The 25,651-nt window shown below is 42.3% G+C and overlaps 1 protein-coding gene across 5 annotated transcripts in view; it reads left to right on the top strand.

Moving 5' to 3' along the window:
• Positions 1 to 25,651, top strand: part of ctif (CBP80/20-dependent translation initiation factor) — a 52,868-nt gene continuing 27,217 nt past the window's right edge. For 2 of the 5 annotated variants that reach the window (XM_054757111.1, XM_054757115.1), the window contains exons 1-9: positions 7,259 to 8,153; positions 8,242 to 8,479; positions 8,958 to 9,041; positions 9,122 to 9,244; positions 9,873 to 9,946; positions 10,079 to 10,183; positions 10,313 to 10,391; positions 21,598 to 21,674; positions 25,190 to 25,264. In XM_054757111.1, the coding sequence (XP_054613086.1) occupies positions 8,092 to 8,153; positions 8,242 to 8,479; positions 8,958 to 9,041; positions 9,122 to 9,244; positions 9,873 to 9,946; positions 10,079 to 10,183; positions 10,313 to 10,391; positions 21,598 to 21,674; positions 25,190 to 25,264 (917 nt within the window). In that variant the 5' untranslated portion in view covers positions 7,259 to 8,091. Of the gene's footprint in view, positions 176 to 7,258; positions 8,154 to 8,241; positions 8,480 to 8,957; positions 9,042 to 9,121; positions 9,245 to 9,872; positions 9,947 to 10,078; positions 10,184 to 10,312; positions 10,392 to 21,597; positions 21,675 to 25,189; positions 25,265 to 25,651 lie in introns of those variants that run through there. The other 3 variants (XM_054757114.1, XM_054757112.1, XM_054757113.1) reach the window with 3 other exon arrangements.

The raw sequence follows: 25,651 nt of genomic DNA, 5'->3' as shown, positions 1-25,651 counted from the left end.
CGGACTAAACGTCACATTCCTGCATTCTCTTTTCCTCCGGGTCTGCTGTCTACGTTGGAGTCGAAACTCCGTAGCTAATCACACACTTCTGTTTTAAGAACCACACATGAAGAGGCGGGTTTGAGATCAAGAGGTGAGCCCGGGTTCCTCCCCAGGAGACACATCCTCAATTCGGGTGAGCATTAATCTCATTATAAGCCGGTTGCAGAAGATGTTGCTTTTAGTGCTAACAAGCAACAAAGGATTTGGGTTGTACTTCATCTTTGGATGGATAATTGTGCTGTGACACCATTTTATCAGACATGTTGCTTACCACAACAAGAAAAGCATTTTTATAAACAATGTGTGCTGTTGTTGTCCAGTGATGTTAGCATTAGCCGGCCGGTTAGCCGCAAAGTTTGCGTCAGCATTGTTGCCAGTGTTACACGCGTGGGTCGAGACATACAGGCGTGTGGTTTTGCTCCAGATCTTCCTGTATGCTTGGACGTGGAGATCTGTATCCACATTTGTATGTTTTTACTGATAAAAAGGTGCTCTAGCATGTAATAAGTCACGGCTAAAGGATGCAGCTCAGGGCTAGCTTCCCATTCAATATGGGCGTGGTTATGGTGTAATAGGCACAGGAGGACTGAGACTTTGCGGTTTGTTTATATGGGTTCTGTTTACTTTATTATTAGCAGCCCAGGAATTACACTGTAATTACAGAAGCAATCCTTAATATTAACTTTGGCAAAGAGTAGGGACGTGGAGAGATTCACTTTGCATGCAAGTGTAAAAATAAGTTAACAATTGCAACAAATGTGCAGAGGGCGATTACTTCAGTGGCGGCAGCAACACTCCAAACAGAAATGATCCAAAACCAAAAAGCCACAAATGCAATGAGAAAATGCTGCAAATTAAACATGCTGCAAGCACACAAATGCTGCAAGAGCAAAAACAAATGCTAACCACAAATCACCTGAATGAGAGAAATGCTGCAAGTTTATGGAACAGGCTACCAGGAGTGCGAGACCTGAGCAATGCCCATCTTAAAATACTTGAGCGGGATTGCTGTATAATATTGTAAAACACGACCGACAAGTGTTTAACAAAGACAGAAGATTTATCTCTCTTCAAAAGTCAGCCATCTTTCTTCTGGGCATCCCGGTCATGTTTTTAAAGAATGACATCCCTCAGGTGTGAATGCCTGCGTAGGCCGGGAAAACGTGGTTTTATTCTGTGAACTTGCAGCATTTCTCTCATGCTGTTGTTTTGGGGGTTTCTGCAGGTTTTTGGCCTTTGCAGCATTTTTCGTTTGCGTTTCTTTTTGATCTTCTTGTTGCATTTGTTTCAATTGTGTTTTTGGTTTTGTGTCATTTCTGTGTTTGGGCATAGCTGCACGTTGACCACAGATTCCTGCTCATGTTTTGTTAGTTGCTTCACATAGGCACTAAACATGGGTTGTTTTCAGGTGAACTACTTCTTACTGGCCACAGAGCCATCTTGTACTGAGCAGTCAGGACGTTTCAGTTTGTTTTGGTTGGGGGGTTCTTTTCGGTGACCTTATTTATTCTTTGCAGCACAGAAATGACAGTGTTAATGATGCTATGTTCATGAATACCTGTTTCATAAAAGAGCGTTGTTCACACAGAGTGCATGGTCCCCTTGATATCTACTTTAAAAGTATGACTTGTCTTCTCATACTATTCCCATGCTTGTAACATTCCAAGGATTCTTGTCACACAGAGACTGATCTGAGTGGGAAAAGGAATGTTTACATGCAACAGCAAGCCATATAATAGAGACTCACTGGATTGAAGTGAGATGTCATGTGGAACAGGAACAGGAGCAGGTTTCTCTTGCATAGCTAAACACTGATATGTAGCGATCCAAGCCAAGTCTGATCTGCACCAGAAGCTACTAGAAAAGCACATCTCTGAAGTTACACACCAGAGTTTGAACCGTTGTCGTGCATAATGTATTGTGACATTTTAACAAATCTTGCAATATTTTGTCAAAATCACATCTCAACTCCAGTCTATTCTGTTTACACTTACATAGGCCTGTCACGATAACTAATTTTGCTGGACGATAATTGTCATACAGATGATTGCCAATAAGCAATATTATTATCAATATTATTTTGAGGCCATTTTTTCATCAATGTAAGGAAAATATATGGCATAATAATGTGAGTCAGTCTCCTCCTTTGAGAGCAACCGTAGGGCTGCCATCCAAGAGAAGCGCAGTAGGAGAAAGAACCGTGTAGTCACAGCACCAGCTCCTGCCCCCGCTGTGGCCGAGCGTGCCTGTCCCGAATCGGCCTCGTCAGCCGCCAGCGTGCCTGCGCTAGACGTGGTCAATGCCCCTAAAATCTTCGTTCGCGAAGCCTAGCCAAGAAATCATCAGAAGCATCCTTTTATATTGACAATCTATGGCTGTTGTCACCTCTGTTATAACTACAGTCTATAATCACAGGCAGGGTAATCATTCCTCTGCATTTTTGTTGACAAAAAATGTCTTTGCGCACTGCTTGCTGCTTAGTAATCAATGCTGTTTTGTATACGACCTTTGACTATTTGCTCGTCTGTTAAATAGACAATCTATGTTAGAAGGCAGAACAATAAATCGCTCCTGAAGGTAGAAGTCCGACCCCTGTTTTTGAAAATATGGCCCTTGTGAACAATTTAGTTGTACACGACAACAACAGAACCACGAATGGAAGTTACCGGAAAGTAGCAGTAGCATCGTGTTGTTAAAAGTGCCACACACATCTCTGTCCTGGCTGCTCAGTACAAAAGACAAGCCCCTTACAATAGCCTATAGACAATAACCTGTAATTGAGCTGCATTTACATGGTGATGAATGTGCATCACCTGTTTTGGATGTAAGCAGCTCCAGTTAAGGTTTACTATCTGTAGTACACATTTTATTCTTCTAAAATGTTACCATATTGAATATAAGATGACATTCAAGACACATTTTTTGGGGTAAAAAATGTTTTTTTAGACAAAATCAAAGACACAAAAACAGATACTGTGAAATAAATGCTAGTAGATTGCAAATAGAATATATATTTCTGAGGCACACGTCAGTTATTTGATGACTCTGCTTTATTGATCACTATTATCTTGAAATTAGCATCACATCTCCTGTATTGTTTGCTAACTTGCCCAACTTTCAAGATACTGTTTTCCAGTGGGTCTCTGTGTGCTGCATATCTCCACAGGTCACTGGGGTGCGTGCGTGCGTGCGTGTGTGTGTGAGTGACGGGAAGAAAAGCTGTGACTCCTTTTTGGAAGATGACATTTTGCCGCCTTCTTGTAGGTTTGCATGTGAAAGTCCTGAATAGAAGACAACCTGTCATTTTCAGAGTTTTATATTAGTCAGATATTCGGGCCTAGTCGGTAAATGCCCTGCTCAGTTAATGAAGGTTTTAAGATGGTGGCTGAACGCAAGTAAAGGTCATGCACATGCAGTATTTGGAGGATAGTGGGGGAAACACATCTGCAAGGTGGGGGTGGGAAATTAGAACAGTGGGTGACTCAGGCTTCAGAAATAAAGCCTTGTTTGAGTGCTGCTGTAGTGTGTGGATGAGTGAGCCAATGACAGAGCGAATGATCACAAGGGGCAGATTTTCGAGCTTGGAAAACTAATAATGCATGTAGCTTAGCATAGGTCCATGCTCATTGTTGTGGTCTTGTTGTAGTTTAGCTTTTGTTTGCTGCGTTGCTTCTTTTGTCGTCATGTTACCTAACCGCAACCGCTAATAGCCTTTGCTTTGTAAAATGCTGTGTAATCATTTGCCACCGTCAGTCAAAACTGACCGTTATTACCAAGTGCGGCTGGATGTTTGTGTTGGATTGTGCAGGTGTACTTAATGTTGTAGCTAGCGAGTGACGGGAATAAACTGTATGGCACACCTGCACTTGTGTGTACGTGTGTGTGTGCGGGGTTGCAACCACATAACAAGCTACTGTAAAAATAGTTCAACCGAGCTTGCCCTGCTCGCTGCTCTCCCATCAAGCCACTACTGTGGCACTGAGAGACAATGAGACTATTATGTGCACAAATGTATGCAAGCATCCCCGTACACAAACATGTCACATCCCCCCATCCCCCCCATGTGGCATATGGAGGCTGCCCCCTTCGCATTGAGGTCATTCAGCCCACTCATTCCAAACTGGTTTTACAGTGGCTGGTAAGAGTTTCAGCCTTCTGTCGTAGCTCCAAATGTCGTCATCCCACTTGAAAACCACATACGGTACATGCCGAATTACTTCCATTTTTCACGACCATGTATTTGTTTATGTCAGTTAAGTCTTCTACTCCTGAACCGCTGCACACAAAATGGCACATAAATAAAACCTGTGCTTGTGTGTGTCGCAGTAAATACGTTCCGGATGTGTGGAGGACAGGAAGTGACGTCGGGAGTTCAGCGTTGAGGTGCAGCTTTTCGTGGCTTACGGCAGTAGCCACAGTAGCCAGTGTTATTAGTATGATGCTGATGATGATGATTATTATTATTGTTATGTTATTATTGTCCCTGTTGTGAGATAATTTAAACTCGCAATAAAAGCCTGTTGTTCCGGCAGTCATTTGTGGTGCTTGTCTCACCTAACCATTATTGATACCTCATTACCAATGTGGAATACTACATTCACAATTTGAATACATATTCTTCATGCCTTATATTTGTATTTTAGTTCATTTAGCCATTTTTATGCCTGGACATGCACAATTTAGGCAGAAATTACGTAAAATGTGCTTAAATATGCATTTTTAAAAAACAAATAGGTCGTCTTCAACCACGAAACGGCATGATTATGTTAGTTATGTTTGAAAAACTGTCGTAGTCAAGCCGCGATGTGGCGAGGGACGACTGAACCCACTTTAAGCGGATATTACTTAAATGAGAAAACACTTTTACCCCTGCCTATTTTATGTTTTTTATAACATGAATTTAATCCTTATGTTTGAGCAGGAAATCAACCTAGCAACCGATTATCATTTACAAACGCCACTGTTAAATGTGGATACCGTTCGATAAACCGCTGTAGCCCTCGCCATGAACCCGCTCTCAGAAATAGAATACGCCAAATTCCATCTAAAACCTACGCGTGAGATTGTTAAGCCAGCCAGTCTGTAGTAGACCAGATTAGATGTATTAGCAGCTCTCGCTGTATGTGGCGAGAACGCTGACTTTGCTGAGGAGACTAAGGTCTTGTGTTTTAAACTCTGCGACGTGGGGATTACGGTTCTTTATGTCTGCTCGTTGTGCAACCGCATCTAAAGGATACCAGGCGGTCTCTTCAAGTTGTTTTGTTTTACTGTGCATAAAAGGAAACAAACGATAGTACTGAGTATACATAGACCACGGCTGATGCCAAAAGACATCAGGAGAGGCGCAGCAGCTCGAGAAAAATAAAGAAAACATATTTTTCGAACCTGCGAAGGTTACCATGCTTTACGTTAAAGGCAAAATGAATTGATTTCCAGCTTTGGCAGTGAGAGAGTAAACAAAGAAAGTAAGACAACAAAATATGCTCCAGGAAAATCTGTATTTTGGGTAACCGTATTCTACTCTCCAAGGGCAGCTCAACATAATGCATCAACAACAACAAAATGCAATGTGCTTACAACACACAAAGACATTAACAATACTGACATAAGGCTACTGTTATAAATCTGTTCTGTGTTATTGGACGGATCACTATCGATTAACAGCAGTTTGTCCTCTGGCAGTACGACCCTACATGTCAAGGACATCTGACTAGACTCTAACCACAGGCAACAAAAATCAAACTGCACATATGTACAGTATACTGTAAGTAATGATCAGTTAACTCATACATGATTAATGTACTGTATGGAGTACAGTGATGTATGAATACGTGTAGAAAAATCTGTGAGGGCACCGACCACCTAGATGGGCTACATAGTAGCAAAACTGTCTTAATTATGTTATCATTACAATATTATTGTCCAAACTTTTCCATCAAGGGCTGCAAATAAAAAACTTAGAGGATGCGGGGGGCCATTTTGATGCTTTGTTTTGTAAAAAAAAAAAAAAAAAGGCTAAAAAAGGATGTTTTTATATGTATTTAAGGCAAAACTAGCTTTGTGTTGTAGTTGACAAAGCGCATTATTATTAGCACCTATTATTACACATTTGTTCTTTTTTTTCCCATTGTTGCTGTTGTTGTTGGGTTTTTTGTTTTCATTTAATTTGTAGAATGTTCCGCAGGCCAATTTAAAAAAATAAAAAAATAGCACAAATGGCCCCCAGGCCGTAGTTTGGACACCCCTGGTATATACCACCCATCCACCTTCTATGCCTCTTATCCTCACTAGAGTCACAGGGGTATGCTGGAGTCTATCCCAGCTGACTTCGGGCGAGAGGCGGGGTACGCCCTGGACTGGTCGCCATCCAATTCCAGGGCACATATAGACAAACAACCATTCACTCTCACATTCATACCTATGGACAATTTAGAGTCGCCAATTAACTTAACATGCATGTTTTTGGAATCTGGGATGAAACTGGAGTGCCCGGAGAAAACCCACGCACACACGGGGAGAACATGCAAACTCCACACAGAGATGACCACATGGAGTTTCGAACCCAGATTTTCTCGATCTCTTGACTGTGTGGCCAACATGCTAACCACTAGGACCCCTGGTATATACTATACTTTATATTCTACTGTTATATTTTGTAAATGTACACAGCACATACCTGTAATTCACTATGAAAACTATATTACATGCATTTTTAGTTATACATTACTGACAACTAGGGGTGTCCCAATACAACTTTTTCACTTCTGATACGATGCCAATATTGCAGTCTTGAATTTTGGCCTATACTGATCCGATATTAGCACGACTCATACATACTTTTAGTGCTTATTTTGTAGTGTGGAATGTTAGAAATAGCTTGATCTTGAAGTGATATTACTCAGAGAACTATAATCAGCAACAGTAGGTATGAGGAGAAACTGACCCATTTACATCTTTATGCATATGGGGTGTAATGGCAGCTAGGCATAGTACAGCGAGGTTCGAGGCGCTCACTGAAGCGTTTAAACCCGACATTACTCACCACTAACAGGGGCTGGCTCTTTTCTGTTATAGGTTATGAATTTTTGGCGTCCCGTGGGAGTTCCCTGCGTGCTGCAGTTTCAAATGTGCGATGAGGTTGGTGCTTCAATGTTCGCTTAAGATCAACGTTATTTATTGTTTTACTGACCTGACTGGTTGGAAGTCTGGCATAGCGCGTCAAAAACAGGGCACTCTGTGTACGCCGTGAATCCGGAGGTGTTTAATCATGTTAGTGGTGCACCCTCCTTTGCATGATACGACGGCGCTGCAAATGTTGCACTGAGCCGGTCGTTCATTTTTCTTGCAGAATTGGTGTTATGCGGCCATTTTTTCTGGACTCTGTGCCCGAAGTAGTTGTGCTATAGTGGTGGCCTGCATGGACGTAGCTCAACTTCCCATTGTTGACGTTATGTTTTTCTTCTCAGCAAACTAGTTGAGTGTCTCTAATGGTTGCAGCCACGTAGTGCACTCAGTTTCGCTCTAATCGGATCCACACAATTCTTGACAAACAATTCATCAGTCATTATGCCCATTCCTAGTATTTTGTATATTAGATCCTTGTGGGACACTGCTCCCTGCCGAAAATATAGTCACCCCTGCTTGATTGATGCTTGTCATTACCATCATGGTAGTTACCAGCCTTGCAGCCAGACAAATGCACGGGAATCCCCAGCCGGTCATCAGACCTCAGCAGATACCATTCTGCGTGCTCCAGGGGGATAAATCCTCTTTACATGGCTGCTGATCAAGCCGTGATGTAAAGGAGCTTAGTAGCGATAGGCACCCGGGCAGGAAGCTGATTCCCTGTCGGCCAGGGGTCAGGTGATCGCACACAACGCCTGACAGGAGGAGGGAGGTGGAGGCGGTCGCGAAAGAGTTGGAAAAACAAACGGAGAGGCAGGCGAGGATGGTTAATGGTGACGCCGGGGAATGTTGACAGTAGCAGAGGAGTGCATGGTGGATTTGCTGTAGTTTAAAGGTCGGGCCCGTCGTGGGTTCAGAGAAAAGATGGTGCAGTTATGGATGCTTGTTGACAGCAGCGAGGTGATTCGTTGTTTTCGGATTATGAGGTGAGAGCTTAGCCAGTGTTATGATACAATGCACAGTCGTATTATGCTGACCCAGCTCACTCACTCTTTCCCCTGGTTTCCTGCACAGGTCACTTTCCTCCCCCCTACCCTCTCCTCCTGTCCTCCCATCCACCGCCCGCCCGGTTGCCATGGAGAGCTCATCAGTGGCATCGGCGTCGTCCGAGGCCGGAAGCACACGCTCGCAAGAGATCGAGGAGCTGGAGCGCTTCATCGACAGCTACGTGCTGGAGTACCAGGTGCAAGGGCTTCTGGGAGACAAGGCGGATGGCGACTTGGACCTGGACTACGATGGGAAGGTGCCACAGGCAAGAGCCTCATAAGGGGTTCAAGTAATTCTGGCTAGTTTGCTGCCTAAATGGGTTACAAAAGAAATCACAGGCGATAGTAAAATATTACATTACTGATACACCAATACAGATATAACAACATAACATTATGGAGTAGTTGGCAGACCTTTATTTTAAGATGTGTAGTGAAGCCTGATTTGTATAATTTTTTTGTTTATTACAAAGCTGGCTTCAGTGAAGTGATGGGTGTATACACGGGGTGCCCTCATCTAGCTAAGAGTGAGTCACAAGTGTTGTCAAGTGCATGAGGAAGGAGGTTTTTCCCCTTTGACATCATGAAAACCCGCAACTTAAAAAGTGATGGTGGAGCAAACAATTGAGGAGGAGATAGATTTTTCCTCACGTTTGGTGGTCATAAACTCAAGTGACACACGTTACTGTTAAAGCATCATTAAAAAGAACATTTTGCATCCTCTGCATTGTTTTTCTCCTCCAGTGGACAGACGACTGCAACTACAACTACAACAAAGATGGCAGCTGGACGTCATCCCAGGGGAGAGATTTTTCCAAGCCAGTAATTGTAAGTGTGTATAGTGTAATACTCACTTCCTTCCAGAATACTGTACAGCCAAACACTTACTTTTTTTTCTCTATGCACAGGATGAGTGGGAGCACAGCAGTAACGGCAGTACGGGTTCCAGGCCCAGTTCTGGATCTAGACCGGGTTCTGGCTCTCGGTCTGGCAGCAGGGGGCGAAACAACCAGTTCAAATGCTCCTCCAAGGTACCTGGGTCACGTGTTTGAAGGGTTTATTGCTGCCAAAATGTAATTTTGATTTGACTTAAGTGCATAGTATTTAGTGCTACAGTGTTTAGTGGCGTCCCTGTTATTGCTGGCAGGAACGAGTTGTAAAGCGGCGTTTACACTCGCACTCATTTTGCCTCCACCTTGTCCCGCAAGTTACCATAGCAATGCGTGTCACTTATGTATTTATTGCATGCCTGAAAAGCGTGAAAACTAGTTTACGCACTATTTGCTTACTGTTTACGCATATTTTACAAACTTGGCACACAACTCATGCCGAAAATGGTGCGCATTGGCACGAAATGACCACGCTCCCTCACGACCTTGTCAAGTACTGTTTACGTCTAGTGCATGACGATACTGTAGTATGTGCGACTCGCATTGTTCCCTCATGGGTATGCATTGCATCACCTCCATAGCGTCATTAATTCCTCTATTTGCAAGAGACCTACAAGACATTGAACAATGACGTATCATATGCCTTCCTAACTTGCTTGTTTTGAGCTATAAAAGGTGAAGTTTTCCGTATGTGTGAGCTCCTGTACGTAAGCAAGCTATGCTATATTTGTGACATCCTGTTTTTCCTACCATGTCGTATGCTGTGTAGAATGGCAACAGAGACGGCTCCTTTGATATTCTAGGCACAGACATATGGGCTGCTAACACCATGGACTCATGCGGGTACGTCCCTTGTTGATCATATGCACCCAGTGTACTTCTTAAGGAATGACTGTATGTTTGCACATACGATACTGCGTGTTGTACTATGGCCTTATAATTAACTTAACTTTATGTTATGTCTTTTTGTTGCAGTGGTACAGGTTGGGATATGCAGCCAGAGAAGCTGGACTTCAGCCACTTCCACAGGAAACACTTGAGGGGCGCACCTAAGCATCTGCCACACATAGACAGAGAGGGGTAAGATCTCCTGTCTTGATGTCAACATAACATCTACAATCTATCAATGCTTCCTTGGTAATGTTTTGAAATGCTTTTTTCTCCTTGGTGCAATCCCTGATGGTGCTCATTCTGTTTTCTCTGTTTCAGGATGAGCAAAAACAAGTTTGAGGAAGATGATGGCATAGACATGAATGACATAGAGAGGTTCTTGCCCCATCTGCGCTCTGTGAGTCACAAATTTTTCCCCCTTGTTTTGTTTGTTATCCAATTTGAATCCTGAAAAAAAATCACTATCGCTAAAACATCTTTGGAGAAGCTGCATTCATTTTGTGATTGGGGTCTTGACCAAAAGCTTCCCAATTGTCATAAATGTCACGCGGACAGCGACCTCTGGTGGTCAAATGAGACGATACATGAGAAAACCTTGCACACTAGCGCTGCAATTGTCACTTTAATGACTAAATAATCAGAAAAGGAAGCATCACTGGAAAAAAAACAAGTTATGTATCCAATGTTGCTGCTTTAATATATTTAATCAATACGGGTTTCTGCAAATTGCTTTTCTTTCATGTTAGGACAGGCTGGCTTTAAGTAAGACTTTGGCGGCACCTGGTGGCTAACCATTAAAGTGAGTTGAATCTGCGCCATGGTTAGCTAACTACTGCCTCCACGTGGTTATATGCGTGTAAAAGTAGTCTAGTTGGAAATATAATACTTTATTTCAGCTTCTGTGCATGCTCCTCTATAGACCCTAAATCAGTCAACACGATATGTGTGCATTCCACACGTGTGAAAAAATATTTTTCACAATGTTACCTCTTGTTTACAATTTGCTCATTGTTAAATCCAAGGTGATTTGTGTTTCACCGGGGTGTTAGGAGGCCACCGCAGATCAACGATGTCACCCTTTCTTCCTTCCCTTCTGTCTGAGCCAGAGCGTCTTCCATTTGTTTCAGTGCCTTCCTTGTTTACTCCTCTCTTGGCTACTGGGCCAATATGTTGTAATGCTTGAGCCAAGACTGGCCCGCATGCACCACTATGGAATGGTTATTCCTCATTGTATAGTTCATCTGCCAAGAACACCATTTCCAGTTATTCATGTAGGTCACAAATGAAAGATGGGGTTAAGATGACCTTAATATTCTTTTGTCATCAACAGTAAGTTGAGAGCTATCAGGAGTACGGTTGGGCATCGCGTCCCCAACATCGATGGGAACCAGGACATTCAGATAACATTCAGATTCTCCCGGGATCATTCATATTTTAAAATTTTGATTCGTAGTTTTCAATGCTCTGTCTACTGACTGGAAGAAATAGCCGCAAACACCAACGGAGAAGAAGCCGGCGAACACCAACAAAGAAGTGGGCTACAAAGTTTGGCTTAACTTCATTAAAAAAAAAGGATCGGTTGGCTAATTGCAACATTTGCAACACAATGCTACCATGCAACGAAGGTGCACGACCAATGTGATTAAACACCTCCAGATTCATGGTGTAGAAATAACAGGGTGCCCCGTCTTTGATGCGCTACGTCGGACTTCCTCTAAGCAGTCAGAATCAGGGAAGTCAAACAATAAATGACGTCTGTCTCATTCCAATGTAACAGAGGGTTTCAGGATGATTTATTCATGTCTCTTTTAGCAAAAGTCAAGAACCCTTCTCAACGCACACAACACATTTCCGTCCTTCAAAATAAGAGCACGATGCACTACATCCTGTTTACTTAAGTTGATAAAAAGTTGATATCATTTTCAAATTTTCTTCTGCTGATTTGATTTGAAAGAGTTTTTTTTTATTTTATAATAGTATCTACGTAAGTCATCAGCCGCAGTTTTGTCATGCACAGAACACAGGTCAAATTAAATTTCTGACATTTCTTCCTCATACAGTGAGTGGAATTCAAAAGGAAGGTCAGAGTTTAATTTTAGATGATTTTGCAATTAGAACTAATTATTTTAACATTGTTTATGGAACATACTATCATAAAAACATAGCATGCCCTGTGGGTTACATTGCGGTATACAGCGATGACCAGCCTTGTTCTGTCTGTACTGTCCTGTCAGGGAAAGCATTACAATGTCTTAAAGAATGTCAGGCACCAGAAAGGGAAGGTTAGGTGAGACCAGGGGGCGAGGAGGGGAGACAGCGGCCAGTCATTGAGGAGATATCCGGTCTCTGGCCAGTGAACAAAGCCTTCCAACGTGAGCAGCAAAGCAAGAGCCCGGAGCTAAGATACGTCGCAGACAACTTGGCCCCTCCGTCTGGACGCGTACGTGCCGCAGTGCAGGACTTGTATTCAGAAGGGACCTCGGGGGCGGGTTTGACTCTTTGTGGCAGTGTGTGTCTGCCAGCTGTCAACTTCATTCCACTAGCAGCATTTAGCTCATATCGCCCCGAAACAATCTCACTTCTTCGCTCTTGCTATTTGACATTCCGACCACTCATCTCCACTGTTGTCATCCTCCCTCCGCTCCGCTTGACGTCCTTCACGATCTCCCCACATCCTTCAAACGTTGGTGGGCAACGGAACAACATCCAGTAAGAGGGAGGGGGTGTCATTGTGACCGGTAGCCACCACCCTGTGGTCTCTTCCTGCTATTGTCCCAGCTCCTGATCCTGCACTATGTTAACTATGGACTGGCCACTTCTGCAATGTAACCCTGGTCTGTTCCAACCTCAGCCTCCAACTATACAACATCATATGTCCGCATCGGTTTACGTAATGTAAATGTTGTATCAACTTTTGTTTACGAAGAAGGGATCTCAATTGCTTACAGCAGGGGTTGGGAACCTTTTTAGCGAAGAGAGCCATGGGTTTTGGTGTCCGACCCGGAAACTATAGGAAGGAAAGACTGGCATTGGCTCTGGCCACCCGCATTGCGATAGAAAATGGATGGGTTTATTAAAATGGATACGTTTTATCATCATCAACTTTATTTCAGACACATCCATGGTCCATAGAACATTAAAAAAAACAAACACATCAGCAACAGGACACAATAAAAGATGGCTATCCCTTGCTACGTACTGTAGGTTAAGGCGCCAGTGTTTCCACCAACTAGAAAAGAACCTGACCGAGCTTTGTACAGGGTTGGTCAGAGCATGTATGATGCCGTTTACAGAGCACTACACATGCATCTGTACAACTCCCATTTCTTCATTTTGCATTTTGAAGCTCTATTCAGAACCTGCACAAGATCCAATAGTGCAAAATGTAAATTCTTGCATTTTTCAACTGGTCTTAAAATTTTAATCAGGAGTGTATCAAAATTACAGCTTCCACACCCTGTAGATGACTCACTGACAGTTGACACAGCTCCAGGCTTTATTTTAGGATGTGTGGTGAAGCCTGTTTTTTAAAAAACACCAAAGAACGAGGCCATGCACGGTATCTCGCAACAAAAATAACACTTGTGGACCACAGCTCCATTGTTGCGTTCTGGAGGATGAAGTAATGAGTTTGATTAGGCTTTCCATTTACTAAATCGCTTCTGCGACCAGCAGAGACAACTTTCTTGTATTTGTCACTTTTACTCAGATGTCATATACTTCCAGATGGGGCAATGTTTGTTTTTTTTACAAGACAGTGACACCTCCAAGTACTGGCCTGGATTGTCACAGCGTTGTAGACTGATGTGATGTGGGATCGATTCTCATCTTTATGCGAAAAGTTTGGAAAATGCCCTAGTTTTACCCAGCCATCGTCATGCGAACGTATCTTTTGAATTTAAACCAGAACACACCAACAGCTTTGATTGTGTCAACATGATGAGGTGGCTGTCAGCGTGTTACAGCACAGAAGAGCGTATATGATTGAAGTCTTGTTTGCAGAGGTGGCAAGAACAGAGGGCGAGTGCCAGAAACCTGCTTCTACAGCTTTGGGTGTCACATGATTACATTTCTATAGGGTACTACACCTCCCCCCTACCTTTTTTTCCCCTCCCTGGCACTTTGATCCAACAATGGCTCCATCTCCTCCTGCAGCCAGACCGCCGGGTTTCTTTGATGTACCTGTCTATCTGTCAGCGCTGTACTGTAGCACCGGCCTCAGATCACGTATATTAAATGAGACGTGGATGTCAGGACCTCGCATCTTTTGCCTCTTATCACTGATCACCCACTGTACCTGACTGTGATGGCTCCAAATCTCCTCTTTCTGTACTGCAGGCGAGCGTCATTTACAGAGTTAGATCAAAAGGGCCTAAAGTAGTGATCATCAAACGCTGAGCAAATCCCGCGCTACGAGGAATCCTATACTACAGGGATTTTACAAGAAAACAATCTGAGAAATTCACCGCGTTGATGTGATTCCTGACATGCGCAAGCTTGACTCTGCGTTCAACTGTAAGTGCAGGAGGACGGCAAACCTTTCTTTGATCAGTTCATGTCGAAAAATATTGATATTTAATACCTTTTCTGTTACCATGGAAAGATTTGTGTTTTAAGCAACAGCCAGGCTAAATTATAAGTCAGCTTTCATCGAGAAAAAAATTCTGTGAGTACTGTAAATGTGTTTTAGCCAGTCTAAATTAGCTTTAGTTTTGATCCTCAAGCAAAAATGTGAATAAACCTTTACAGTACACAGTATACAGTCATGTGAAAAACTATAACAAAATACATGTAATACAGATATTTGCAAAGTTTTATAATTATTAGACAAATGGTCAATGACGTCCGAGCACTTAGATTCTAAGTTGACAAACATTTTTGCTTGACCCTGAAGGTGTGCACCAAGTTTTGTGGCGATTCAGCTTGAGCTGTGTGAGAAATTTCAAGTCAATCTAACTTTAATACCTGTGCAACCATGTGGTGTATTTGTCAAAAAAATAATAGCACTGGCAACACAGTAAGGGCGCATGTTTTGATGAATGTCCACCCTCTAGTGTGCAGTGCTTTATGAGTTACACAGAAGTGAAATTATAGAACATCATTCTCAATAAAAAAATTCCCCAAAACTATGTAAAAGCACAAACTAATTGTTGTAGTATTACGAATAGGATACAATTAATGTGTGAGGGGAGTTTGGTGGCACTACACTTCACACAAGTGAAATTACTGAATAATTGTTTGTTTCTTTTCGGTATAGACATTTGTAGATGGTCCCTGTGGTCTGGTCTCCCTGCTGCCTGCTCATGGAGATCAGTGTAGGTCATACTGCACAGAGGACTGCTCATTTTGATAAAAGAAAAAAAATGTGTTGTATCTCGTTATTACTGTTGGAAAGAGGTATTGTTTGCTGTCTAGCCAACGTTCACTGTTACTGATCACGGACATTTGAGTCTATGAATATATTTCTAACTTTACTGCAGTGTGAATCTGAAGGCATTTGTGTGCGGATCTGCAATTAGTGCCAACAGTCACGTGACAGTGATAAAATTGAGCCAAAAGCCACGTAGTAGTTTTTGGAGGTTGTTCTCTTTTTGTACTTGAAGGAGATTTTTTTTTTTTAGAATTGAAGAACTACGTTGCTTTGTGTGTAAAACATGCTTGATTTGTCCCTGAAGCAGGATGTATTTGTTTAATAGGGAAGTTTCTTATTGGCAGAACAAAATGCATTCGTTTGTGAATGATGTTTTGTATTTGCAAAATAAAAAGCAGTTTGTTCGTTAATCGTTGGGCGTGAGTAAAACATATTTTGTGGGTTTGTGAGGTTCTCCGTACACCTGTACTTGGTTTGTAAAAATTTGATAAAGTTACATGTTTAGAGTTAAAATGGTTGTTTTGTTTTTTTTATTATTCCTCATAGTAGTAGTAGTTGCCCAATGTGTGTTTAGTTAACTGTTTCATGTTATGCTGTCATTTTTGTGTTGGCACCGCCATTTTTTTTATCTAGTGACCCCCCTGTTCATTTCCCTGTGTGTCAAGCTTACTGCGAGTTCAGTGCTGCTTATTGCTTGCTCAATTAAAGAGCCGCTTTCTTGAAGCAAGCTAAAGTGCCTCTCACCATCTCCTCCAGTGTGCGCGGGACACACTTATACTAAACTTGACAAGTAGGGAGCCACAAAATATGGTCTCAAACTCCCGAATGGTCCACAGGCCGTGAGTTTGAGACTCATGGTTTACATACTCTTCTTTCAGGATATCATACCTATGCTTAGCCTTGCTGCCTTTCCATCTGGTCTCTTGGACACACAGTATATACATTTTTCCTATCTCCCCAGCCTTTTCTTTCATTGTGCCAACATTTAGAGTCCCTACTTAGAGTCCCTACTCTCACTGATGCCTTTCACACATCTTCCCCGTCTTTGTCTTCGCTGTCGTCCAACAGTAGCATAGTCTCTGCAGGCACCCTCTCAGTTAACAATGCCAGTGACTGTCATTGTTCACCCGGACTGCGTTTGATCCGGTATGGAAAGCTTTGTCATGATTTGCATATTTGTTTGGGAAAGTTTTACGCCAGATGCCCTGATGTAACCATAACTATTTATCTGGGCTCGGGACTGGCACTAAAAAGTACACAGACCTCTGCGTGGCGGGTTCACATGACAGTATAAACCTGTCAAAACATGTACAATTCTAATTATAAATATTTTATACACCGTACTGTTTATATGCACCTTCCTGCATGTACAGTAGATGTGTTTTTATGTGTCTAATTTTTAGATGGAAACAGGTGTGATTCATCCAGCACGGAATGTGGGAAAAATGATGTTGTACTTTAGTGTCTCCCTCTAGCTTTTATGTGCTCACTGCCTTAAATTTACAATCACTCATGTTGTCATTGCTGCACTACTTCTCCCACCCCACCTCCTCCAACCCTCACTGCTCTCAACAACCTGTCCTGTAATGCCACTCTTGGGGCACTTTTTATGTTTATCGCTTTTGGCCGAGTTCCCTGGCAACATAAATAAGCCAGAGAGAGGGAAACAATGGCGAGCTGACGGAGCATGATGCCAGAATTCTTATGCACTTGAAGGGACGGGAAGACAATGCACTTTACTTTCTGTGCTACTGAGGAGAAAGTTCTATGAGGGTTAGTTTCCATTTCTATCCATATTTCTATCCCCAGGTTCCCCGCTTCCTTGCTTTCCTTCCGTGTTACTCATACCCCTTTCACAAGCACAGTGGCATCATTCAAATGAAGCGATTAACAATAGCGTTGAGGTCAAGACCTTTCTTGGTATGCATGAGCTATTGCCATACAGCGAGATTTTTAAAATGAACACAATATTGTTTCCATGGAGCTACATGGCTATATTGTTTCCGGGAGCCTTTTCCATTTTGCACATTTGGATCTTAATGAGGTTTTAAGTAGAGCTACAATATGCAAAAGCAAGAAGGGGGAGTGAGACAAAAAACATTTGGAACTTGTAATTTAAACAAAAAAAAACAAACAAACTGAAATAGGTTGTTTATCACCTGATCAAAAGACCACAAGCTATAAAAGCCCAAGTTTTCACTTTCTGTTAGGCATTCACACTGTCATGCCCTCCTGATGGCTAAAGCTAAGAAGCTTTCTCTTTTTGAACGTGGTCGGATTGTCGAGCTGCATAAGCAAGACAGTGTGCCATTGCTGCTGAGGTTGGGCGCAGTAAGTAAATGGTGGATGCTTACGTGCAGATGTTGCAGAGGGCATCCCTCATGACTGAGGGCCCTCGTCTGTGTGGTAACAGCTGGGTTTTTCAACAGGACAACGCTGCAGTTCACAATGCTCGCTTGACCAAGGACTTCTTCAGGGAGAATAACATCACTCTTTTGGACCATCCTGCATGTTCCCCTCATTTAAATCCCATAGAGAACATTTGGGGATGGATGGCAAGGGAAGTTTATTATAATGGCCATCAGTTCCAGACAGTTGATGCCCTTCGTGAAGCCATCTTCACCACTTGGAGCAATGTTCCCACTAGCCTCCTGGAAACACTCGCATCAAGCATGTCCAAAGCAATTTTTGAAGTGATTAACAAGAACGGTGGAGCTACTCATTACTGAGTCCTACTGAGAACAGTTTTTGTTCTGGTTTGGAGAGTTTTTTGTTATTTTTTTGGTCTTAAACTTTTGATCGGCTGATAAACAGCCTATTTCAGTTTCATTGCTGTGTTCAATAAATTACTTTTTCAAAGTGCTTTTTGTCTCACTCCCACTTCTTGCTTTTGCATATTGTAGCTGTACTTAAAACCTCATTAAGATCCAAATGTGCAAAATGCAAATTCTAGCAATGTTTCAACTGGTCTTAAGATTTTGATCAGGAGTGTATCTCCAAATGCCATATAGCCAAATTAAGCACTGTGTGATGTATGGCTGGCTGATCATCCTAGAGCAGGGGTTGCCAACCCGTCGATCGTGAGCTACTAGTCAATCTTTGTGACTTTGCTGGCCGATCACGAGAACATTTTTTTAAAAATGTATTACGATATCATTGCCCTCACCTTCCAGATAGCGACCAACAGGCACACATTTTGTCCACTGAACACGCCCGTACGCCTCAACCGAGAGCAGCAACCCGAGAGCCCCAGATCTTGTGCAGGTTCACGGCCGAGACCAGCGATCTTGGTCTTAAAAAGGTTGGTGACCACTGTCCTAGAGCACCCAGATCTTGTGCAGGTTCACGGCCGAGACCAGCGATCTTGGTCTCAAAAAGGTTGGTGACCACTGTCTTAGAGCACCCAGATCTTGTGCAGGTTCACGGCCGAGACCAGCGATCTTGGTCTCAAAAAGGTTGGTGACCACTGTCCTAGAGCACATTGACTCCAACTCCAAAAACAATCCTCTGGAAAGCATTACCTCCATCCGTGTGCACCTGTACCAAGACACTTGTCCTCCTCTCTTTGTTAATGCACCTCTATTTTCCGTCTGAATGTGCACTCGTGGTTTCCGATAAACCATTGGGTGAAGGGGCTTTCTACTTTCATCACCACCCTCTTCATTCCCATTAGCACCTCACTTGTACACCTTGTTCAAAAGTACCCAATATATAGAGGGCTTTTTCTGGTCTCCTAATGTTCTTTTCTATCATTGTGGGCACTCATCCCCACACAGACAAAAATCTCAAGTCTTTTGTGATGGCTGTGCACTCTGTCTTGCTGCCACTTAGCCGGTCCTACTCGCAATCCTGGTCACGCTTATGGGGTTTGAGGTCACCTGGCTGCGGGCCAGGGCTGCAGATGTGTGTGTCACGTTCATGTAAACGTACTGGCAGCTTCCTATGGATAGGATATTCATATTTGCAGCTGAGCGTTAATATCTTTGTAAAGCAGATATTTTAATGCATGGCTTGTACTGGATCATATTAGGTTGTGTGTACCTAATGTAGGGCCTGCGCTGCACTTCGAGAGGCCAGAATGTGATGAGTCGACACTTGCCCCAATCATCAAGGCTCTCTGAATGAGAATGATGATGGTGCAGCCACGCTTGACCTCCAGAAAATGCCATCTTGACGCTGACCCGTGGTTTTGAGAACCGCCGCAATCAAGATGACAAGGCTTCAGGGAGGCCATAAAGTCCAGGACTGTAGCTCAAATAGAGCACAGATCATCTCAGACCTACAGAGGATTTACAGCATCTACAGCAAAGAAGACAAGTGGAGTATTTTTTTTTCTTGAAGCTACCTTCTGGTTTATAGGACCACAAGATTATTGAAGATGGACTGACATTTTCTCACAGTCATATACAGTAATTATATACGGCCACCAGCAAGAAGTAGAACTGCATCAGTCTTGTGAACTGGCACTGGTGACAGGCCTTCTTGTAACGCTGGAAGTGTGCCGTTTAATTGGCAGCCGGTCCTGTTTCATGGCTTATAGATTTGAATGATTAGGAGACCGCACCCATGTGTAGGTGGAATAGTTGCACGCCATAGTGTAACCTGTCAGTTACCACATTGACCCGAATAGAAGACACCCCGCAGTTAATTGGTTGTGACACGTGAATTTGTATGTAGAAAATAATGTAAATCCAATTAATCCGTACCAGACATCCAACAGTTTTAGCAGAAAACACATTATAGACAATATCATAGTTTTACATGCAGAAAATGATGCTAAAATATTTACAAATAACAAATAAATGTAAAACTGAACATTTAACATCACTTTTATCTAGTTTTGCAAAGAGGGAGGAGGAGGAGATGACATTATGGTTGGAGGGCACAAATAATCTATGTCCGTTAAAGGCTTTTTAACATGCGCAGTTTTACATGAAAAAAACAATGGCACAAACATGACATGAAATGGAGAAATGAACATTTACCATTTTACCTGTAGTGGATATCGTAGGCAAAGGCACGTTTGTCTGCACTTGCAAACTCGCCATGCCTGACGACGCCAGGTATGCCTGTTCTTTTCTTTACATTTATGAACCAGCCTCTGCTTGCTTTAAATTCATCAAAAGACTAATTAGTTGCAGTTTTCTGTGTTAGATCCACATGCAGCATTCTCGCATTGTCTCTCGCAAGGTCTCGCTAGCCATTGATCCACATCAGCAACAATTTCGGAACACCTTACATGGTTTGTGGTCTCTGTTTTGTTAATACCGATACTTCTTTTGCAACCTTAGCTTGATTGATTACGTTGTTGGTCTTCAGGATGGTGCTTATTGTTGATGAGGGCTTCAGTACATGATGGCGAGATCGGCAACCTCGACGCCATCTTTGGACTTTGTGATAACTTCTGTCTTGAATTCAATAGTGGTCTTCAGCCTCTTTGGAATGTTGCTGGCACTCACAACCTTTTTTGGACTTTTAGCATCTTATTTTGAGTTTGTCACACTCGGTAAAAAAAATGCACGGACAGGAGTCATCAACGCTTGGGGCGTGATCCAAGATGGTTGCGTAAACGATCCAAACACAAATACAACGGTTTATGTGCGCTATATTGCACGCTAAACAAGCAGGCGAGCACAAGCCAAGGCATGGCAAAATTTGAGCAAAAATTTGGGATGTTAACCAAAAAAGGCACTAACTGGGGCGGACATTAACTGAGGTACCACTGTATATGTATTTCACTTCATTTAGCCATTTATATGCTTGAAAATGCTTAATTTAGGCAAAAAATGTAAAATTTGCTTCAGTGTGCATTTTGATGAGTAATGGGCCGTATTCAACCACAAAACAGCATGATTTATTAATTTGTATATTTGTTAAAAATCGTGCTAGAGCGGAGATGCGAAATTCAAACCGGAAAGTGTCGAGGGACGACTGTAATGTACCAAACTCAACTGTAAAAGTCATGTTAAATCTAATATATTTTAGTTGGGGTTTTATTAAGTTGTTCAGAAGTGCACAAAAGATGTGCACAGAGACAAGTAAATCAAGTGCATCCTATTCAATTTCAAACAGACCCAAGGCAAGCTTCCTGAAGAGGAAAGAAGTCCCTGAGTTTGTCATATAACAAGCATGTTTCCAATGCACTTTTACTTCTATAGAAAGTTTCCACAGAGTGATATACTGCACATTGCTGGTCTTGACAGCAGCTGTCTCTATGATTTGTTCCTAACAGGTCTTCCCACCCCTTCCTAACGAGGCTGAGATCGCGCACACCAAAAAGCTCTTCCGACGCAGGAGGAATGACCGACGGTAATGACGCATGGAAGTCGACAGACACACACACACACACACACTCACACACACATATGCCTGGCTGAGTGAGAGGGAAGGTTTTAATGTGGTGATGTCAGATGTCAGACAGCCAATCCTTTGGCCTTAACAGCTCTCCTCTGCCAGATAATGTCAACGCAGGAATGCAGGCTCCGCACTTCATGGCAGACAGCAAAAAAAAAAGAGAGAGAAAAAAAAAGAAAACTGAGACATTCAAGGTTTTTTAATGTTAATAGTTCAGTCAAAGTACATTGCGTCGCAATGATAGTGGGTTGACTTTTCATGCTTTGCAACATTTAAAGTTTTCAGTCTGCCCCTAAAGTTTGTGCTGGCACATCTGCTCGTATTGTATACACAGTAAAATCTAATTTGTGACTTCATTGAAACCAGCTTCTTAAAGAGAAGCAGGGCTGGTTCTCTCGCTGCCTGCCCTGATGTCACTGGAAAATTGTTCTCCAGTTGCTAAGAGACAAGGAAAGGAGAAAATATTTGGGATGTATTTGTGGTTAGAAAAATGAACTTTAGCTAAATACCAAATGGACAAACGTACTTTCATCTCTCTTTTTTTGTCCTACAAAGCAAATAATTGGTGTTGTCCAGAACTATTGTGTTCACGGCAGTGGAGAGCAGGGTTTGCACATGAAAAAGAACAAAAATATTTGTTTAAATCTATTATCTATATCTGCCACCGCAGGAAACTATTGTTTTTTATCTAGGGGTGTTTTATTTACGCACACAATAATTAGCTTAGCCCTGAGTGTCAAAAAAAACAAAAGTCATGTGGACACTTACTGTATGTCACAACTGCTTCTGGAGGATCAAATACTTCTTGGCCAAAGTGCCGGACCAGTCTTTTCTGCAAAGACCAAGCTCACATCATCAAAGCATACCAGGCTAATTTACAGTCACGTCCCTTTACATGACTGAAACCATGCAGCCCATTTTAGCGTGTTTGGGAGTCATAGGAAATGGAAAAATGAAGCTTAGCATACAACTACCATGCGCAAAGACTTAATCTAAATATGACATCAGCGGGTCGAGGGCCATTTGTTATGGACTGCAGTGGGACTTCTGAAGCGTAAACCCCCTGAATTCGTGCAGTATAAATTGCAAGACCTCAGCCCTCTCAGCATGTAAAAGATGAATGTCTTTAGCTTTTCCCAAGTGATGGTAAAAAAGGAAATACGTCACGACAACCAACCAAAACCAGAAATTGAAGTTATTGTACTATTGCGGTACCGTAGCATCAAAACCGCCTCAGTCCTGGCTGCTCATTACAGAAAGGCTGCCTCAGTGTAATACAATATAATAATAAAAGGCAGTGATTAGTACTTCTGTCAAGAGACGCCTCACAATTACGTGTCATGAAAGGTTAGTACACAATGTATTTATATTGTTGTTTTGTGTTTATATTTTATTTCATGTGTGGCTTACTTCTTTTTACACAATATGATGAATTGATTTTCTTTTCTTATCGTAAGGTACGCGATTACAATGTGGACACGTGACACAAGAGTCCAGAAGTGTTCTCTACTTGTACAAAGAAGACTTGTTTTTCACAAATCACACATCACCGTCACACCCTGAAAGTGCCTTCACTGACTTCAGGAATTTAGAAATGGCAACAAATAGGCTCATCCAATGGAAAATTACATTTCCATTCCAAAATCATTCATTTTGTGTTGTTGGGGGAAAAAACAGAATCACCAAATCTAATAAACTAAAATAAATCTCATGCATTTAGATTGTTTTCCCAAATCGCAGCTCTACTGTAGACTTTATATTTTTTTACGCGGATTATTGCTAGAACATCAATTTCAATTATTTTGCTGCTGTTAAAATGTCTTCTTAACATGAACAAATCAGAGGCCGACCAGCTGCCTGGACGGGATCGACAATACACTTGGCCCTCGTACATTATCGGCCCATACAGTACATTATGTTTTTTTCTCTTTTGTAAAATGACAATCTCATGTGCGCAAACCTGATTCCTAATTGTGACTGCTACCGTATGATATGCATTTTGTTCCATAACAGTGCAGTGAGACGGCGACTTGAATGAAGTGCTGTCTGGCTAGGAAGGGGAAGGCAAGGGGCAATACTACATGTGTTTCTACTTTAGAAGGCACGTCAAGCAGGGCAGAAATTAGTTGTGATTTACTGGAATGTGCTGCTTGCTGTTCCGACAGCGAAGGGGGAGTACAAAGTACGACTCAATATGCTCCTTTTTCGCCTCGACAAAAGATTCCTGCACTCGACATTTGTATGAGTTGTGCTCCATATTCCATCCAGTCTTAAAAGCGATGCACACGTCTAATGCACTGAAAGTTTGGCGCTGGATATTTCACTTCTGTAAAGTACCAGTGAACAGCTTGTTATGCCTCCTGTTGGCCATTTTGTATATGTGGGATGGATTTGAAAACATGCATATGTCATATGATGCACTGCAAAAAGCAGAAGTGCACTCATATACAGTAAACACTCAAAAAGAGAAACTTTGTCAATCTTTTTAGATGTCCTCTTCCATCTGTCGCATGGTCAGAGTTGTTTTTTTACTTCTGTTTCAGTGTGTATCAATACTTGAGATCTCGATGGGCCAAAAATGTTGTGGCTTTCTTCAGTTTTGATGAAGATATTTTTTTTGAGTTTAGTATATCATTTACAGTTTTGTGTCAAACATTTGGACGACCTCCTTTGGGTTACCTTGTGGTAGTTGATTTCTATCTTGAAGCTCTTCCTTCATTGAGGCCATAGGTCACTGTTCAGTGCTCGAGATCTTGACCTGGGCACAAAACTGCCCATTTCTTTGATTTTGTTGAAGTTAGGACAGTTTTTTCCCTCGTAGATTCACTCTCATTCAACAGACAGCTAATGACCTTATTATTAGAATTTAAAGGTTTTGTTTATGGTACATAATCATGCACAATCTTACCTGGTGGGATACATTGTGGAAGTCTATTACCTTTCATTGGCTTCTGCCCTTAATGCAAGTGCTCAGCCAGGCAGTCTAACACCGCCTCCCCACACACTCCATTAAAGCAGCGCGTTGTGGTCTATATGAACCTTTAGACCAAATTATCGACTGTCTGCCTGCAGGCCCCCCCCCCCCCCCCCCCCCCCCCCCCCCCCCAACCCCATTCCCGTCCTCTCCCCATGCCAATCAATCTGTCTGGGTCAATCAATGGCCCAATGGGTCCATGCATGAGTTCTGTATCCGAGCGCTGATCGATCACCAATATGCATCCCATGATCCATAATTCATTTCATTATTTCTTTCTTCAAGTCTCCGTGGCAACCTTCACTTCCTATAGTTCTATGCATGTTGTTGAAATGACATAATTATCAACTGTAGTGTTTTTTCTGTCCTTACTTCCTTGCTTGCCTCTCCTCCAAAAAAAATCGCCCCTTCCTACAAATGATTCTTCCCACTTAATGCACCCCTCATCTCTCCATCCTTCCATTCACCCGCACTGTGGCTCCTCTCCTGCTTCTAGAGCGGTAGATCACAGCGACCAGTTAACCGTACTTCTGCCCACTGGCCCCAGGGGGAAGCGGCAAGTGTACACAAGGTTAGTCTTAGAATGGTGACACTACATAAATGCTTTTTCTTATATAACCAAAGCCCCGCCCGCTGTAAAAGGGCAACACGGTGAGTGTGACGAAACAGTAATACCTGTTTGGGTGTAGAATAAAGAAGAACCCCAATACTAGTCAATGCATGTGAATCTAAATTTTGTATTCAGTATAGCATCAACAAATTTGGTAGTTCTTATAGTCATTTGTACTTATTAAAGGGACATTTACATAAATTTTTTTGCTGAAAATCTCTAAAAAAAATAGTGTCATTTTGTCATTTTTACTTTATTGTGTCATCTTTGAGCTTGAAAATCAGCTTGTTTACATGACAATGTTGTGTAGGAGCCTGAAAACACCAATCAAATACAAAGGAACCACGG

Source organism: Dunckerocampus dactyliophorus, chromosome 17, assembly GCF_027744805.1.
Source record: "Dunckerocampus dactyliophorus isolate RoL2022-P2 chromosome 17, RoL_Ddac_1.1, whole genome shotgun sequence".
Lineage (NCBI taxonomy): Eukaryota > Metazoa > Chordata > Actinopteri > Syngnathiformes > Syngnathidae > Dunckerocampus > Dunckerocampus dactyliophorus.
This window is presented reverse-complemented; position numbering and strand designations above follow the sequence as displayed.